The 18,472-nt window shown below is 48.2% G+C and overlaps 1 protein-coding gene across 3 annotated transcripts in view; it reads left to right on the top strand.

Annotated features, from left to right (window-relative positions):
* Positions 1–18,472, top strand: part of GDPD4 (glycerophosphodiester phosphodiesterase domain containing 4) — a 38,416-nt gene continuing 19,944 nt past the window's right edge. For 2 of the 3 annotated variants that reach the window (XM_052812676.1, XM_052812673.1), the window contains exons 1-4: positions 6–93; positions 15,534–15,742; positions 16,379–16,482; positions 17,539–17,632. In XM_052812676.1, the coding sequence (XP_052668636.1) occupies positions 15,560–15,742; positions 16,379–16,482; positions 17,539–17,632 (381 nt within the window). In that variant the 5' untranslated portion in view covers positions 6–93; positions 15,534–15,559. Of the gene's footprint in view, positions 94–15,522; positions 15,743–16,378; positions 16,483–17,538; positions 17,633–18,472 lie in introns of all 3 variants that reach the window. The other variant, XM_052812675.1, reaches the window with a different exon arrangement.

Genomic DNA, 18,472 nt, shown 5'->3' with positions numbered 1-18,472 from the left:
CCATTCGGGTCCCGGAGTGTCACAAGCAAAGGACACAGCAACCTAAGTGTAGCAGAAAGCAAAAAATAACCCCTCCATGAGTATCCCAGCGAGGTAAGTTACCTCCTCTCTCCTAACTCTTAAAGATGCTCCTGCCTGGTGAAATGCGTCTCTGCCTGCTCTGTCCTGCCTGCCCTAAAAGTTAGCACTGTTGGGGGGGGATTTCTTTGACTTTTTCTTTTTTCCCTTTGGACTTTTGAGTGTGTTGGTTGGGATGCGATAGCGGGTGATTGACCCAGCTCCTGCCTGGATTGCAGCGACAAACAAAGCCCGAAGAGCCGGAGAATGGGGAGAACTGGTAACAAAAGGGGAGCAAAGGGGGTGATTTGTGAGCGGGGGGGTTTCTGATGGCTGGCTGGGGAGGAGAAGGTGCCCAGCAGTCTGGCTTTGTTCTTGGGGTCTCTGCTGGATGAGTTGGCTGTGACCTGTTGAGGGGAGAACTGGGAGCTGGGATGAGACGTGAGCGGTGGGTGGCTGGTGGGGTTGCTGTGGCCGGGGTGGTGGTGGGAGGGAAACGGCGGCCGAGCATTTGCAATTCTTGGGATAAAGGGCTGTTTCCATAGTAAAAGGGAGAAAGGAGCCTCTCTCTTTCTTCCCGAGTTCGCCTAGCGTGTGAACGGGGAGGTTGACTCGGGAACAGATAACCCGTGAAAGGGTAACATCTGGGAACAGCTGTAAATAATCAGGACCTGGTTAGAAAGGCTGGAAGGAACCCTCTGGTCCAACGTTTGCCCCGCCGCTGCATGTCACTCTGGGAGTTTTGGTGGGCACCTGTTTGGCGAGCAGCTCGCTTTGCAGCTGAAAGCGGTATTTGGCCCTGGTTTTAGTCTGCTGCTGTTGTCCGAATACTTCCACATTACTTGTAGGGATAACCATAATTAGCAGTGAAATGGGGGAATTTTTACTTCTAGGAAAGAGTGAACTTGAATTCAGGGTCAGGCACTAAGCTGATATGAACCTGGGGACCAGCACGAGGCCAACATAGGATTGGATTGTGCAAACTTTAATTAGCTGGAGGTCCAACCCATGGTGTACATCACCTCCTCTTCACTTCTATGCTTTCTTTGGGAATCCTGATCTCACAATATAGTGTCTCTCAGGACTTATCCTCCAGCATGTGATACCAGGTGGAAGGGCAAGAGAGAACAGAAATAATTTCCTACAGCTGCTCAAGGCTTTTAAGCTGCATTTAACAAAGAAAAAAAAAAAGCATAATGTACCCTGGGATCAGCCGGATTTTAATTAAAAAAATATTCTGAATGTGAAGGGAGCCAAGGCTATCACTTCCTTTCCAACTTTGCTATTGAAATGTTTAAAAGGTGTGCAAGATTTCCAGGGCAATTTGAAATCTTTGCAGAGAAATACAAAGCTGGGTTTCATGACCAGTCCTGTGACTTTCTTACGCCACAACATTGGACCGAGGTGATTGGATGGTGTCTTTTGAGCTTTATGTGTTATTTCTAGTGATGAAAATGCAGTTCTTTAAATTTGGTGGGGATAGCTTGTTGTGAGACTACCTGCAGCTTACAAAGTGCCTCTGCACAAGTTGTCATCATACGGTGGTGTTTAGTGTGATAAAATACCAGCCAAAATTTAAGAGAAAGCATTTTTTTTAAGTTTGTGGCCCTTTGGCAACATGCACTTAATCTCCTTGCTGTTTGAGAGACCAGAAGCCCTCCTTCAAGCTCGTTGTGTGCAAATGGCTTCACAAGTTATCACCCATCAGCTGAGACACGTGTGCTCCTGCCTCCTTGCAGGGTGGAGCAAATCCTGCCCAAAGTGGCAAAGTCCCAGCTGGGTGGCTTTGTGTTGGGGACAGGCTGGGGAGAACTCTGCAGTGGTTGCTCTCTGCAGACTGCAATGCCGTGCATGCAGCAATAGCCCAACTTTGGTCCAAACCTGGCTCCAGGTCTTGGGGTAATTTGAAGGAGGAGGTCTGTACCTCATCTTGGAGTGACCACCTATGATTCGGCTTGCAGGACTGCCCCAGAGACCTCTGCGGTGTGTGATAAATGAGGGTCTTGGACTATTTTTAAAAAGAGCAGATCTGATAGGAAGTTGGGAAGGTCCTTTCGGCTCCTTTCGGTCCTTACTGAAAGGAAAGAAAGGGAGCCAACATGGGTAGAGCAGCTTGGAGACATGACCTGTGAGGCACCCTGGACCATGCCTTCATGGCAGGATGAGCCCTGAGGGCAGCATGGGCTTGGCTCCACGTTGCAACCTCTGTTCCAGGTCCGGATACCTTGTGAGAGAGCGCTGAGCAGGCTGCCTGCAGGTGCTCCTCTCTTCAGCATCTTGTCCTCATCCTGTTCTCCATGTGCTGGAGACTGCTCTCCCAGCGGTGTTCAAGGAGGAGCCACAGCTGGCTGCTTTTTGGTGGCTGAGGGGTTGGCATTTGGTAAGATCCCAGTAAATGGAGGGTGGCATTGGCTCATGTTCCCTGTGACTCTCCCCACCAGCAGAACGTTGGCATCTGCTGCGTTTCAACCCTTTCTTGTCCTCTCCAGGAAAAAGGAAGGAAGAAGAAAGAGTGATACTTTAGAGGGTTGAACAGATTGAACATGCCCATGTCCTGGTTTCATACTGGTCTTTCTCTCCTGTCATTTTTTGCCTCGCAAGTCTTTGTGGTGTCCCTAGAGAAGATGCTGTGTTAAGCATGATGAGGACCTGCTTTCAGGGTCAGGATGGACTCTTCATCCTCCTGGTCCAGGTCCTTTCTGGTGGTTGGGCAGTTGTAGTCTACGTGAGTACACACGACGCTGTAGCAAGAAAGAGATGAGGGACCCTGTCCTGGGACTTGTCTGGTGCCAAGGGAAGGCTCTTGGGTCCATCACAGCGCACCAGTGTTTTCTTTAGTCAATGTTTGCATGGAAAGGTGACAAGGGCAAGAAGTTCACCGTGATGGTGGTGCACTGTAAGAGCAGCAGGCAGGGAGATAGAGCAGGGTTGGGTGGGGGTAACGTGTATGCGTGTGATTGAGGCTGTGGCTGCTGCCCATGAGGACAGTTTTGATGTCAAACTCGCTGTTGGGTGCAAGAAGAAGGAAGAACAGATCTGCAAGCAGGGCACAGCACGGAAGCGGCTTGAAGCGTCGCTGTATGTCTGCACACTCAGGCTGGAGTCTCATTGCTTGCATAGAAATGCTTTGGAGTCAGTCCCTTCCTTATTCTCCCACCTCATTTCCTCTGTTCTCCAATGCAGCAATTCCTTGTTTCTCCAACCTCCATCTGCTCTAATTAGGCTGGAAGCCCCTGGAAGGTTTTCAATCCCTGAGAGGTTTGTACAGCACCGAGCCTCTGTGACAATTGATGGGTCCAGTCCTCTCTGCTCCTGCGGCCCCGGCTGCTGCCACTGATTCAGTCTGGTCCTTTCGGCAGCTGCTCTTAATCACTGAACTTATTTTGGAAGGTCTCCAGAGTTGGAGAAATAAAAGACACTTTAGAAAAGGGGGGAGGGGGGAAATTGGCAAGAGCAACTGCTTTTTAAAAGACTACTTAGTTCTTAAGTTGTACTTGCTACTGATTATCCTTTGCTCTGTGATTCCTTTAATTGATTCATGCCTTAAAGCAGTCAGAAAGGTTCTGTGGGGTCATGGTGGCTCTCTCCTAAGCACTCTCTTTCTCTGCAAAGCTTTTAAGAGTTTTTGGTTGAGCAAAACCCAGTTCTTGCAAGAAATGCAGGTGAATGACACCGACCCTTTTACCTTCTCCATCCCCCAGATTATCCAGCCCCCATCTTAGAGCTTTACCGCTGTGACCTCTTCCTTCCCTCCCTGTCGCCAGTTGGCAGCCTGCTACCAAGCTGAGCCTGTCCCATATTCCTCTGCAATTCATGGTGAATGCTGGTTTGGGGGATGATTCTTTGGCCATTCTGTAAGAATGAGGCACTGTAGGGTTGGGAACTGCTGCCCTCAATAAGTCATGTGGTCCTACCCATGGGAGCATCTGTGGTCCCCGTGACTGCTGCGTGTAAATCCGCGTGGAGAATTTCCGTGGCTGCCCTTTGTACGGCAGCAGGGATAGACCCAGAGCCAAGGCGGTGACAACCCCCCGGCAGTGGTGGCCTTGGCCTCTCCATGCCGCTGGCTGAGTGACAACAAGCCGCCCTGTCCACCTCTGTCCCTGCGGATTGGGGGGTGGGATGCACCTGGCAGAAACTGCTTTTTGGAAAGAAGTGCTTGTTGGGCTGGAAGGAAGTGAAACATGATCTATAGGTGAGAAGAGCTTTAACAAAGATCCAGAAAACATTGTCATCTGGGAGTGCCACCACGGCTGGTGTCAGGAGAGCCTGTATGGGACGTCAGAGGCTCGCGTGCTGGCTCCTGGCACCGAGCTGGTCCATGTTTGTCACTGCCAGCTGTAACCGCAGAGCCGTCGTGCCTTGACCTGGGCACAGACATCCAGGGCTGGCTCCCAGCACCGGAGGAGCTAAACCGAGCAGGGCAAAACTGAGCAGGGCAAGGTCCATCATGTGCTTGGCAGCGCCTGGCTCTCCCTCATCCTGGGAAATACTTTCCTCATCCCATTAGCTGACATCTGCCTGGTCTGAGCTTTTCTGTGGGGGCATCTTCCAGGTAGCCATGGGCTTTGGTGCCCATACCAAGGCAGCTTGTGAAGCCCAGGATGCAGAAGTTCCTTGGAGGTGAGCTGGAAGGGTCACAGGTCTGAGCTGGGCTCACTGGGTTTGCGTGATGAACGCCGCTTTGACTTGGGCTGGGTTCGTGCCCTGACACATTGGACACGTGTGGGACAGTTCATCTGCCCTTGGATGAGTTGAGTTGAGTTGGGTTGTGCCCACTTCTCTCTGCTGGCTGTACTGGGAGCTCAGGGTGACCGCTCAAACACAGAGATGAGTCCAACCGCTCTTACAGGAGGACCAAGGGAGGAATGAAAACATCCATCCCAAGCTCTGCAACTAAATAAATTGCTCCCTTCCTCCGGGTTGCTGGGATGTGAGTGCTGTTGGGTGCTGATCCAGCAGAGCTGACTGTGCTGGGTGTCCTGGGCCCTGAGGAGGTCCATCAAGGTTCTGCCCATGGGTTGTCTGCACTGATCTTCCTGCCTTGCTAAGCAGACTCCATGGCTCACACCAGCAGATGCAGGAAAATCAAATGAGCTATACAGTCCTCATCTGCTGCCCTTGTTGTGCTGTTGGCGCAACCCTAAGTTGGGAAACTGAGGCTCTGGGTGACGGCTCCGCTGTGTCCGTAGGTTGGTGTTAGGTCAGGGGATTTGAGCATGGATCTTGTGTGTCAGACTATCCTTTTACTCTGAAGTGAGTTCAAAAGATTTCTGAGATGGTTTATGAAGAAATGTGGTAGTGTTTAATTAGCTGGAAAGGATTTTCCTCTGGGAACAGCAGAACTACATTCTTATGGTACAAAAATGGGCCAGCCCTGATGCATTTGGATGCTGTACATAACTAAACAGAGAAACCTCTAGCCAGTGGCATGGAAAGCATCCTTTCTTCCCTTTTCCTCCCCTCTTTGCTGGGATGTTTTGCTCCAAGGTCTGAACTTTAACACCCACAGCTTGGGGGAGGGCCAGCGCTGGGGGCTTCGGCGCAGTGACCGTCTAGGGCCCCCGTCCTTTGTCCAGGCTGAATAGCTCTCTGCAGAGCTGCCGGGCAGAGGTATGCAATCTGCAAACCTCTTTTCTTTCCCCCTCTTGGCTGACAGACAAAGTCTTCCCTCGGAGACGATGCTCGCGGCAGTATGCTGCCCTCGGTGGGGCTGTGGGGCCGGAGAGGGTCCCCCACGCTGCGTCCCAATCTCCTCGTCTCCCCTTAACAGCAGGGCACAAAGAGCCGCTTAGGCATTCACAGGAGCAGAGAGGGACCCAAGCCAGGGCACGCTGAATTGCACAAAGTAGGATTTATCTTCAAAGAAATATTTCCCCCCTTTCTGAGCGCCGTTTTTTTTTCTTTTTTTTTTTTTTTTTCCCGAAGGATTTATTCTTCCTCCTCCTCCCCCCCTCCAAGGCAGGCTTTGAGACGTTGAAGCACTTTTTGCCTCCCCACGGTGGCTTTTCAATGGTGGGAGAGCGACTTCTTAGAAAGCCATGGGCCACCCAGGGGCAAAGCCCAGGGCTGTTCCCCATGTGCTGCACGGGGCTGAGCTGAGCACGGCTGCACACATCGCTGCTGGTGATGTTGCACGGCCACAAGCAAGTAGGTTAGGTGAGGACAAAAGGTGAGGACAAAACTCTTCCCTTCTCCTGTTGACCACGCTGGAGCGTGGGGAGCAGCATTTTGCCCCACTTTGGTCATGCTGAGTCTCCATTTTCAGGCTTGACCTGGAGGTATGAGCTTACCAGTGCTCCTGATTCCCTCTTTGGGTGAACAAAATGACACCTAGACATGGACATCTTGCTGCTGCCAGCTGGGACCAACATCTGGCTGGGTGGTGGAAGGTCTCCATGTGGTCACAGCTGGAAGGTTGCTGTTCTGACTGCTTTTGGAGCTAATTTTTGCCTATTCCCACCTGTACTGCCCAGAGGAGGGATGCCAGCTTCCCCAAAGGGCTGGCCATCCTTATACAGGGGCCCCCAAGACTGAGATAAGGGGGGGCTATAACAAGTTTATGGGTTATATATCACCTCTATGAAGGAGCTGAGGGTCAAAGAGGGAAGGCACTGCTGATGGGTCTAGCATCAACAGGGCCAAAGCTACCTGTGTATTGTGCCCATTTCTGCGATGCTGGGAAAGTGCCCGTAGACCCTGTTCTTGGATCAGAGCTTTCTTACACTACGAGCCATGTGAATACATCCTGGGAAAGCAATTCCTGAAAAACACGTCATCCAAGCCATTTCATAGGTGAATATCTACTTTTTAAAATGAGATTTCTGATTTCTGATTCAGAGTTTTTCAGGCCCTTCCATGGCCAAACTGGGCCGTATCCACATTGTAGTACAGGGGAAAATATGGAAAACAGGCATGAAAGCATAATATTCTGCTGTGTTTACATCAGCATTTGATGCTGGATTTTGGGGCTTCTTTGTTATCCTCAGCCAGAATCTTCTCTCCCCCGTTACCATCAATAAAGCTGACAGCAATTGCTGCCACTTGGGGTGGGAGAGCACGTTGGGTTGGACACGGGTCACCCTTTCCTCCCCTTGGGACTGGAGCATCCCTTCCCTGGAGCAATGAGGGCTGGTAAGCCTCCCGCCTGCTCATCACCTGGACCCACCATGATGGAGCAGCTGCAGCTTTAGTCCTCGGGACCATGGAGACCCAGGGCTGGCATGGTCTGATGGCCATCAAGCATGCTGGGCTGGTGGCTGTGGGTGGCCACCTTTGCTTGAGTGGTGCAGTGGAAGTTTCTAGAAGGACAGTTGGGGCTGTTGGGACTTTCTAGAAGGAAGAGGGGGAGGTGCAACATTCTACAAGGAGGGTTGGTGTGGGCAAGACCTTCCAGAAGAAAAGCAGAGTGGGCTGGGAGGACCTCTCTAGAACGTAGGTAGGGTGAACCTGTGTAGAAAGAAGCTTTCAGTCAAAAATAATTTAAACTCAGACCCCACTGAACAGCTGTGCTGGGAATAACCTCCCATTCCCCCTCAAAGGAAAGTTTCCCTAACCAAAATCATCCCCATCTATGCCAGACCCATGCTTTTGCTCCTTGCAATGGAGGAAGGCTGGTGGCGTGCAAACCTCTGCAGAACTGAAGCCACCTGGCCCTTTTGGGAGATTTCTGTGTAATAATAATAGACGGTAATATGCTTGAGTCCAGCCAAAGACGTGGCATTTGTGAAAAGTCTTTCTCCACCCTTTCTTTTGCTTCTTTTTTTTTTTTTAAGCTACTATTCATCAGCTTTATTCAAAACACTCATTTTGCTCCTAGCAGGCGAGAGGGAAAATCTATTGTAGTGCCGTGAAACCCTTTTACAAACACAATGATTTCCCCTTGCCTGTTTCCACACGAAGCTGAAAGCATTTGTATAAAATCCGTTGTAAATGCTCTGAGGCTTGGCCAATAATTTCCTGGGCACACATTTGTTAATGTAGCTCACAAAGTACTTTGAAGATGAAGAAAACCAGCTGTTATTTCCAATGACGATGATTATGATTAAACAAGGTTTCTGCAAGTGATTGTGGATCGTGAGTCATCCCTGGGGACCGGACGTTGGGGAAAAACATCCTCCAAGCATGAGAGACTATTGAGAGAGGTAACGTGAAGGAGTAGAGAGACACCAAACAGTTTTGGGGCAGGGTTGGGGGAGAGGAAAAAGTGATTTGTGCGAAATGTGGTTCAACTTTGGAACTTTATTTCCCACGATGGTCACTCTGGAATAAAGCCAGGGATTAAGGTGCCTTTTCTACCCTAAATTCTCATGGCCAATCTGTGGCTTTGTTTTCAGGTGAATAGATCCCACCTTGGAGTGAGGCTTGCTTCACCATGCAGCGTTACCAAACCCTTATCACTCGTCCGCAGCCACAGGGGTTCCTCAAGGGCTTGTCAAATTGACCCCACAAAATTGATTGGTTCCCTCAGAAGGTCTTGCCTTAAAGCATTTGCATGTGACCACAGATGAATCCTGGTCTTAGCAGACTCTGGGACTGAAAATTGAGCAGGCCATGCCAGCCATTTCCAGCACAGCTCCTGCTGGGTGTCTGACCTTTAGACTGTAGTGCAGAGAGTCCTCTGTGACAGGGATAAGTCCCTGTGCAATCCTAATAGATGCAGGATTTTGGCTGTACTTGCAGATTAATTTGGTAGAAATGCATTTGATTATTTGTGTCTGTTCAAAGTGTGATGGCATATTACAAAATACAGGGCATTAACCTTGGTGGAAACCTCCCCATAGCTTTGAAAACCACAACCATTGCATGTTGGAGGTGTACTACAACAAATGAAATGAATAAATATTGTCCCTGCAATCATAGGAGCAGTTAATCCTTCTTAAACCCTTCTACTTCCACATTTGTTTGTTATTTCTTGTGTTAAGCCCTATTGTTTCTTTGCGCTAATGACACCTCAAAGCCAACAGCTAATCAACTCATGAAATGTACTTTGCATGTGTTTGTCTTGAGCTGCACATACTCCCTGGGATCCCACACAGAAGTAAGGTATAATTAGGGCTTATAAAGAAACTGTTGGAAGTCTTAGTGATAAATTATAATTATCATCTGCCAGGGAAAGGAAAGGATGTAGCGTATATTCCACATCATAGGGAGATTATGACTAGCTTTATTTTATTCGATCCTTTTTCCTTTCCTGTGTTAAACCTCATTAATTCGCTGAAAAGAAACGGAAAGCAGATGATGGTGAAATAAAGGGGACCCTAGGCTGTGATCCAGAGCCCTGGGCAGAAATGCAGGTTTAAGGAATGCTCTTTCTTTGCTGAGCTTTTCTGCCTGGTGGCAAGGTCTGTGTGCCGCTCGTGGTGATGGTGATCAACCAGCAGCTTGCCAGGAGGTTGATTTTACTCCTTTGCATCTATTGATGCGATGTTGTGGAAGACTCCCAAGTGGAAGGGCAGGAACCGATACTCCAGAGAGTGGTAGGATGGCACCAGAAGTCCCCACGCAAGGGAGCTACAGGTTCTGGGAAAGCTCAGCTCAGGCAAAAGGCACCTCCCACCCCTAGCATGGGGTTCATTTTTCTCTCCAAATCCCTTGAGAATGGTCATATGGGCTAAGTGGGCATCACTCCTATCGCCTGCTTTCCTATGCCATCAAGATGCTCAGGGCAAGCAGGCCATGCTCAGGTGCTGAGAAATGACCGTCTCCATGTCACTCACATGGCTGCTGGTACCCACAGAATTTTTTTTTTGCTAATTTTCTTCTTGCAGCTGACTGGGAAGTGTGTTTGTAATATCTGAAGAGAGCCCTGCACCTGCCTGCCCGTGTGTTGTAGGATATTGTGTTGGAGAAAGCTGGTTAGATGTAGGAGAAAGGAGGAAGAGAAACACTTAAAAGGCACAAGGAAAAGGCTATAGGGCAATGCCAAATTTGGCTGCTGTACCTGTTTATCCCTCAAAAGATGGATGCCCTAGCTCTACAGCACAAAAAAAGACAAGGATACTCTCTCTTTCCTTGTGTAGTGGCATCTCAAGCAAGCTCGGCTTGCAGTATCTTCTGCATTCAGGCCATGTGGCTGAATATGTTTCCTGCTTTTTCTCCCCTGCTCCTTCGTCCGTCATCCCCCTGGGCTATTTCTCATGCTTTTCCTCACTCTCTGTCAAGCAGTGGGAAACAAGCAGCCCTGTTCAACTGCCTGCGATTATGGGGATTCTTATCTGCGAACAAACAAAGTCTCTGTTTGCAAGGGAAAAACCTGAGATCTCTTGGGTTTATGGAGCTGAAAAACATATGTTACCGCTTTCACGGCTCACTTGCTAAGGAGTCCTAAACTTTGCTCTCCTCCTGATGCGTGTTTTCCTGCCTGCTCTTTGTTCCCTTGGCTTTCCCAGTGAATGGATTTGGATTTGCTCTTTCCCTCCTCTATCCATTTACCTTTGCCTGGCGGAGATGGGCAGGGATTGCAGACGACCTCTAAATTTTAGGAGCACTCTGCTTCAAGTCTAGATGCAAGCACTGTAAGGCCTTTTGCTAAGTCCTGGAAATGACTGAACTGCTCCAAATCCTAACACAGATCTCCTGTCTTTCGGCCTCTGCATCTACCATATGTTGTTGTGGTATTGTTTGCCCCTTAGGTGGTTGCTGGGTCCAGATGCTGGGGTATTATCTTTGTTAGGTTCAGATGCTTGTGAGTTCAAACGCTTCTACATTTAATGTGGTCTGAGGCATTGCAAATTCAGCCAGACCTTGGGAGAGGTGGTGTTATGGCTTCTGAATGCCTCACCGTGGCTGTAACAGCAGGCTGGTAATTTGTGAGCAAGGATGAAACTGTGGAATGGAGGATGATGGAGAGCCTGAAGGGTAGCTGAGGGGTAAGGAAGGAGCTTGCATTAGTTCAAACACAATATCTGAGCACATGGAAGTGCACCTGAGGGCAGGAGAAGTTGGGAGGTAAAAGGGAAGGAGTGATGCCTGTGTGGAAAGTCACAGAGAAAGAGAAGAAAGGTGTGCCTGGAGATCTGAGCACATTTTGAGCTGAGGAGGACCTTTCTGTTGCCCTTGCGTTTGTCTTTGTCTTCCTTATCCTCACACAGGACTTGTCACTGGTAAGAGGGGTTTCTCCTGGACTTCTCCTGGAGTCACCACCAGATCATTTGCCCATACCAGCAACAGCACAGTATAAATGTGTCGCAGATACTTGCATCCCCCAGAGCTGCAGAGGGAGATGAGCTATTCCTAGGAGTCACTGCTTTCAGAGTGAAGTAGCCTAAGGTTTTCCTTACCCTTGTCAAATCTTTCCTTTGCATCTACACACAAGTATTGCCTTTTCTCTGGCATCTCAAGTATCTCCTGTGCTTTGTTTCTCAGTGGAGAGCCATCAGTCCCCTACAGCCGTGGGGCAGAGTGGCTCAAAGTGTCCCATTTGTTTTTTCCTATGTGAGTCCCAGCTGCCCAGGGAAAGCAGGAGCAGCCTTGTGTCAAATCATGATCTGGGGCTTGTCAGGGTGGTTTCTGCTTTGGATGAGAGCTTGCTGATCTCACTACATGTGGTATAACAGGTTTATTGGCTTCCCTGGTCTCTAGCCAGTCTTGGTCTCTGGTGGTATTTCTGGATGGGTCTGATAGGTGACGGCAGCGTCTTTTGTGCATAGCCATTTCTCTTTTGAGCAGAGGAGGTTTTCAGCCATAGTAGATCTCATCCCCTAGTCAGCTCAGGTCAGAGATGAAGAACAGATGCTGGCAAAAGATGGGAGAGAGTGATGGGCTCCTTATAACCAGCTCCAAAGAATCGTTTTCCTGGGTGCAGAATTTGTGAACTCAGATGCCTAAATTTAAGCCTCGTAAGTGCTGCTTCCCAAGGTTTGGCAAGGGCTGGGTGCCACCATGCCCTGAGGACTTTGTTTGGGGTCAGCTCTTGGACAGTGTGTCCCCTTTGAGCACCAAGGGCTCTGAGGCCTGAGCCCATGATAGATACCTAGCCCTGGACTGGCAACCCAAAGAAAATGAAAGGGGTTGCACCATGTTTATAGTGGCTTCTTTCTGCTGTTTCTGCTGTACTGTCCCCTGTATGTTCAGAAACTGCATTGCATCAAAGAGCTCCTCTACCCCAACCATACCTTCTCCTCCTGGTAGAAATAGCCTTCAAAACCCCAAGCTCTTGAAATGCTCCTGAAGTAACAACACATTGTAACTTCAGCCTAGCATCGCTGAGCTAGCTAAGAGTAATTGGCCTGTGGGGACGACCTATCTCCTTAGCAGGCCAGATTGTCTCATGTAGGATGATATATCTCCATTTACTTGAGTGGATATATGTCAGAAAGCATCTGTATTCAACAAGATGAATGTTCAGTCTAGGTTTGTTGCTTTTGTGGGATGCTTTGGCCCTTTGCAGGCTGCAGAGGAGCAGCTGGGTGAGGTAGCTCTGTCCTTTGGGGCCTGGGAGAGGAGGGACAAGGTCTCTGAGCAGAGAAAGAGAAGAGGCAGGGCAAGGAAGAGGGATGGATTGATGCTGCGCCAGCAGAAGCCAGAGCCCAGAGCAGGGGACAGGTTATGCTCTTTGTTTGTTGATATGAAAAGTTTTACGAAGCTGCTTATTGCTGTGGTACCTCAAACATCTTGGGCAACGTGGTCAATGGGGAATCAGGGGATGTGAGACATGAAAGTTTTTGCTGATCTTTGGCCAGCCTGATGTTTTTGGGAGGGCCAGGGGTTGTTGTTGGTGGTTGTGGAAAGGAGGCTCTGTTCCTCTCTTCCTCCCTCCCCAGCTTCCCCTGCAATGAAGGGTCCCTTCCCTAACAACCACTGGGTTTGGAGAGATGACTTGCATGGGAAAACTAAGGCAGGAGTTCATTAAATTCTTAATTATAGAGATGTTCTTAAGTGCTCTGGCGCATAAAGCTGAAAATACCTTTCCCTTGCCACTGGGGGTGAGTCCAGGATGAATTCTTTAAGCATTCAGATGACCAAGGCCAGACGATGTGTTTGATACATGTGAGAAACTGGATGCTGCAAGTGTCGAGTAGCCTGTGCTGTGGGTGAACAGGTCTGCCCTGGAGGGGCTGTGGGTTGTTCACCGTGTCCTGTTATGGCTACCATGTGCCAAAAAACATGGGAAATGGAAAGAAAACCCCAAATAGCAGGTGACTGTGGACTCCCTACAAGGATGTTTTGAGGAGGAGAAAACATGAACTACGAGGAAAGAGTAGAAAACCTGGGGTTGTTCAGTTTAGAGCGGGCTTAGGGGAAGACATCCAAACTGTTGTGAAATATGTAACAGAGGAAAAGCTTAAGCTGTTCTTTATATCCAACGTGAACAGGGCATGAGGTAGTGGGCTTAAGCTGTACCACAGGAGACTACACATTGGGAAAAAACTTTAAATGTTAAAGCTAGTTTGGACCGGAGTAGCCTGTCTTGGGAGCTGGTGGGATCTCCATCACCGGCAATTTTTATGAGGGGGGAAGACTAACTACTAGATTTAACACCTGACATGCTGCTGTAACCAACCAGATGGAGTGAACAGTGTTTTGAGGTCTCTGTTATCTCTGTTTTCCTGTCAAATCCTATGTGCTCGTTGGTAAATATTGATGTGTGAGCCTCGTGCCCACACCAGGAATGTGAGTAACAAACCTCATGGCCCTCTGCCAGCAAAATTGATGGGTTTGGTCCAGTGTCCTGAATTCCTATTGCTGAAGGAAAAGGGCTGGGCAAGAACAGATGCTGTGGTCTAGTGATAGGGGAACTCATGGTTTAGGGATCCTCCTAGGAGGTAATAAATACTGCAACCCCATGGTACACGACACCCTTCTGGTAAGAGCTCTGAAGGTTCAAATATATTCAGAAGGTGTGGCTGGGGTAACTTGGTAATTACTGGGTTTATGCCAGGTGTACTCGAGGCCAGCTGATGAAGACAGCAGGATCAGCTGTCGTCTGCACCGCTCGCCGGTGGCATAACGCCTGCACCCCTCATCTGTGCTCTGGGTAATTCAAGAGCAGGATCACCATCTTGCCGCACGACATTAGCATCAATTTTTTACTATGGGGTGACCTGCTGATGCCCAGATCTGATACTGCTGAGCTTCTAGAGATGGCTTGACCCCACCATATCCAAGAGTGTGGGATTCCCTGTGACTGTCTGGGATGGGCAGACACGTCTGTCTCAGGAAAATATTCAGGGCTTGGCATGCTTGGGCACTGCTTAATTAGTAGTGGTCCAAACTGAAACCCCTTTTGTTTCATTTCCATCCTCTCTCTTTGCACCCCAGCTGCCAATAGGCTGGGACATTTGGAAAGGGTACCAGGGATGCATCATTTCAGTTTTAACTTGCATCTTATGTCTCTGTTTTATTTGTGCTTTCTGCAAACTGATCAGGTTTTGGGGAAGTGTCAGTTTGCAAGGAATTATCCACTGATTTCTGCAAAGACGCACAGGGCTCTGAGTTATTTGCAAACAACTTATGTGTGCATTTCATCCGTATGTATAGTGCAGCAAATTGTTCATTCTTGTTCTTAAATGGCTGTTATTACATCAGATAAATCAGGGAAATCGGAGTCCTAAGCTGAGACTTTGCAGCACACATGCCTGGATTTGAACATGGTTGGTATGGACTCAAGGATACAATGGCACTTTTTAATGCAACAGAAAAATATCTCTGGCTATCTCTGTGCTCTGAAGAAGTGCTGGATAATGGTTCTTCTTTGTATGCCTACACAAGACTTTTTTTTCTAAATCTTTCCTTTTGGTCTTGATAGTGCCCTGCTGGGTGAACTGCTCTTTGCTGGCACAAACCCCTGTGCTATTTGCTTCACTGTTAACTAAACTACATCAGTTGCAGTTTACCACCAAGTTCTTTGTTTAAAATCTTGATTATGAAGAGATCTCCTATGTGTGCATCTTTACAGCTACTCTTTCTGCCCTTGAAAAACAGTGCCATGTAAAGCTATTTCAGTCAGGAGAGAATTTTTTCTGAAGGGATCAGTCTCTGCAGTGCTGTAGTTTTGCCAGGATAAGAGATGTTTATGTGGAGCATTTTAGTCCCTTTCCAACATGAACTAGTTAAACTGGTAGCAGGTTGCAGACAGGTTACAGTGATGTTGAATTAATTCTCATGGCTAAGCCTGGGCTCAGGTTCTTCTGACATAATTTGGGAATCTGCAAGGAGTGCTTAAGTTAGTGATTTCATTTTCCAGAGCTCCCTGTACAGTCAAAAGGAGGCAGAAGTTCCCTCAGAGGTGATTCAGAGCACCTAAGTTACAACCGGGAGCACCACTGACTGCTCAGGAGAGTTGCAATCACCATGTGTTTCTGTTAGACAGCTCACTTGGGTATATAAAATTAGGAGAGGTGTCCTCAGCACCCTTTCCTGCTGGTTGCAGCATCCTCTTGAGAAACATTCCTCTCTTTTTTCTGATATGAAAAGCTTACCCAAAAAGAAAGGAGGGTTACAGTCTCCCCATAAAACCTGTAGTCTTGTTTCAGGAGGAAGATGAGATAAAGCCACTCAGATGGAGGCCAGTTCCACCAGCCTCAAGAGGCTCAAGTTTGGAAAGCTGAAGGTGGTACGTCGGCGCTTGCTACAGAGATATGAGCATCAGCCCTTCATCTCCTGCCTGGCTGGTTTCTACAGCTGCCGGTGGAAGCGGTACCAGCGCAGAAGGACCGAGCCTGGGAAATGCTGCTGCAAGACGGTAAATTAGCTCAAAATCAGCACAGATATTGATTTATGTGTAAGGACACAGAGGAACGGGTCAGTCCAAGCTGACAAGTGGTTGATGTCATGGGCCAAAGGCATCCCTGCCCAACATCATTTGGAGCCCACTGAGATCTGTGGGATTGTTAGATTTTGCTCTAAGTGTTTGATGTATTGCTGTGTTTCTGCGGCAAGCTCAGTTTGTCTGTGCCATCGCACAGCTAATAAATGTGTGGTGGCGGGAAAGGACTTTGCACCAAACCCTCCGGGCCGGTGAAACATCTCAAAGCCATAGGATCAAATTAAAGAAGTAAAACTGGGGATGGGTGTGCAGTAAGAATTGCAAAGAGGGCTGCTGCAGAGTGCGATTCCCTCTCACGTGAGGTGGTTAAAATCCTGTTCATCTGTGAAGTCGTGAGACCTGTTTTGCCTGAAAATAAATACTGCAGAGTACGCTTTTGAGGACATTCTACTGGTCACAGGGGACAGGGAGGGAAGTCCTCTCCATATCTACTTCAGGAGGTCCAACACCAAGCCACGTGTCTTAGGGACAGGCTAAAAGTGTCTGCTATTTGCTCTGATTGCCTTGAGGTAGACAGGGCTCTCACAACTTGTCCTTCCTCTCCCTCTCCAGCGGGAATGCGTGTTTTTCCCATTGCTTGTTGGAGCTTTCTGCTTTTCTCTGGTCTTTCTGTACATGTGGGGTGAAGCGAAAAATGACTACAATAACTTTGACTGGTAAGTACCCTCTTTTCCTCCTCTCCCGCTCCTCGGGCAGGTCACCAGGGTGGCTGGGCAGAGATGAGCACCCTCCCCAGCAGCTGTGCTGCAGCAGGGCACTTTAGCCGTGAGCCAAAGATTTGGCTCCTTAAACTCTTGGTCACAGCATCCAAGTTGAATGGCCATTGACTTCAGAGGTGCTGAGGCTCTGCCCTTTGCTTGGCTGCAATTTTTAGGTGTAAGTGTAAATTTGGGAGAAAGGGGAGGATCATCATCACAAAAATTGTGAGTGAAGGGGACTAAATAGCTCTTTCCTTTCCTTCTCTGAGTCTTTGTTTTTTTTTCCCCTGTTCTCTCTGAAGAAATGTAGTAGCTGGCATCAGAGGCATTGTACCAGCTATCTCGCTGAAAGAGAATTGCATGTTCCCAGGCTCGAAAGTAAGAAATAACTGGCAGGGATTTATGCAAATCCTTTCCTTCTGTAGTACGTAGGCAACAGTTATGCAAATCTGGCCCCTAAAATTAAATTAAAACAGCTGAAATATTATGGAGGGGAAAGGTGTAATAATGTTATTCATCCTTAATGAGCCTTTGGGTAAAAAGTAAAGCTTCCCCCTCTCTCCTTGGGCAATCCCTCTGCAGCTCCTCCAGCTTTCTGGTGTTTTCTGCTTCAAAACCTGACTCAAATCTCCTTTTTGCTGTGGTGCCCTACGCAACTGCAAGCAGACAAGGTGGGCTGTTGGCCTGAGTCATGGCATCTCACTGTTTCCCCAGGCTGCCTTGTCTACAGCAAGATGCTGTGTCTTACAGTCAGACCAGGAGCTCTCTGGAGCAAGGCCATCAATTTGGTCCTGTATTTTACCACCCCAGCACATTGGGATATTAGTCTGGTGGTTAATGCAATCATGGAAGGTAGCTCTTAACCACTTTTGCATGTTACAGGGTAGGTTATTCTTCCCTCCTTCTTTGTGTTATTACTTTGAAAACTTCAAAATTTCAAGGAGCAGGGCTGTTATTCCCCTCCAGTCCATGTGCTAAACACAAACACTATTATAATATTTTATTACTTTTTAGGTATAACTATGGGAACCTGGGCTTTTGGTTTCTCTGGTCTCTTGTTCTCCTGATTGTGGCTGCAATCTTGTTCATGTACATCACGCTGTTATTGGTAAGTAATGCTCCTTGTAAGCCGACCGTGATTTATAGTCCTAAAAAGTAAACATAAGGATGGCTTTAATGTGTCAGACCAAAGCTCAGCCTAGCCCTGCATATGATCTTTAAAGAGAAGATACCTGGGGAAGACTGGGAACACAAGTGTTTACGGTACTTTCTCCCCATGTTCACCTGTGGATGACCAATTTCAGCTTGGGGGTCTCTGAGCCAGACATAGTTTATGTGTTTTCTCTCAATGATTTCCCTTCGATGAATGTGTCCAGTCTCTCCCTGAACCCAAGGAAAGCTAAGCCAGCAGTGGCTGGATTTAGATTTAGGAGAAGCTAAAGATTCTTGCTTTGACAGCAGGGAAGTATGGGGCTCTGAGTCATGTAGCGGTGGTGATATGTCATCAAAGCTGAGTTATTCCTCTAATTCCAAATAAAAAGGCTCATTAGAAGAAGGGGAACTTTAGTTACTGGAAACCTACCAAAAGCAAGCATTTCCTAAAATGTCTACCTTTTTCTCTGTCCGCTCTCTCGTATGGAACTCCCCAAATAAAGACAGATCTGCATCTGTGTTTCCACCTTCTGCATCCCGAGCTATAGGCTAAGAAATCACTTTAACTCCAGGGACTGGAGTCCACGTTCAGTCTCATGCCTGCTCCAACTTTCATTTTGAAATGCCAGGTGCTGAGGGTGAGGTTATGGCTTTGACTCACCTCTGTGACCAAGACAACCAGCTTTTATCATCAATTCCTGCTGTTCTTACCCATTCCCTGATGTGTCATCATATAGTCAGTCTGTAAATTGCTCATGGCAAGAAATCTCTTTTTGCTTTGTTCATGTAGTGCCTA

Source organism: Harpia harpyja, chromosome 17 (assembly GCF_026419915.1).
Source record: "Harpia harpyja isolate bHarHar1 chromosome 17, bHarHar1 primary haplotype, whole genome shotgun sequence".
Classification (NCBI taxonomy): Eukaryota; Metazoa; Chordata; class Aves; order Accipitriformes; family Accipitridae; genus Harpia; species Harpia harpyja.
The sequence above is the reverse complement of the archived record's forward strand: the minus strand, read 5'-3'. Positions and strand labels throughout refer to the sequence as shown.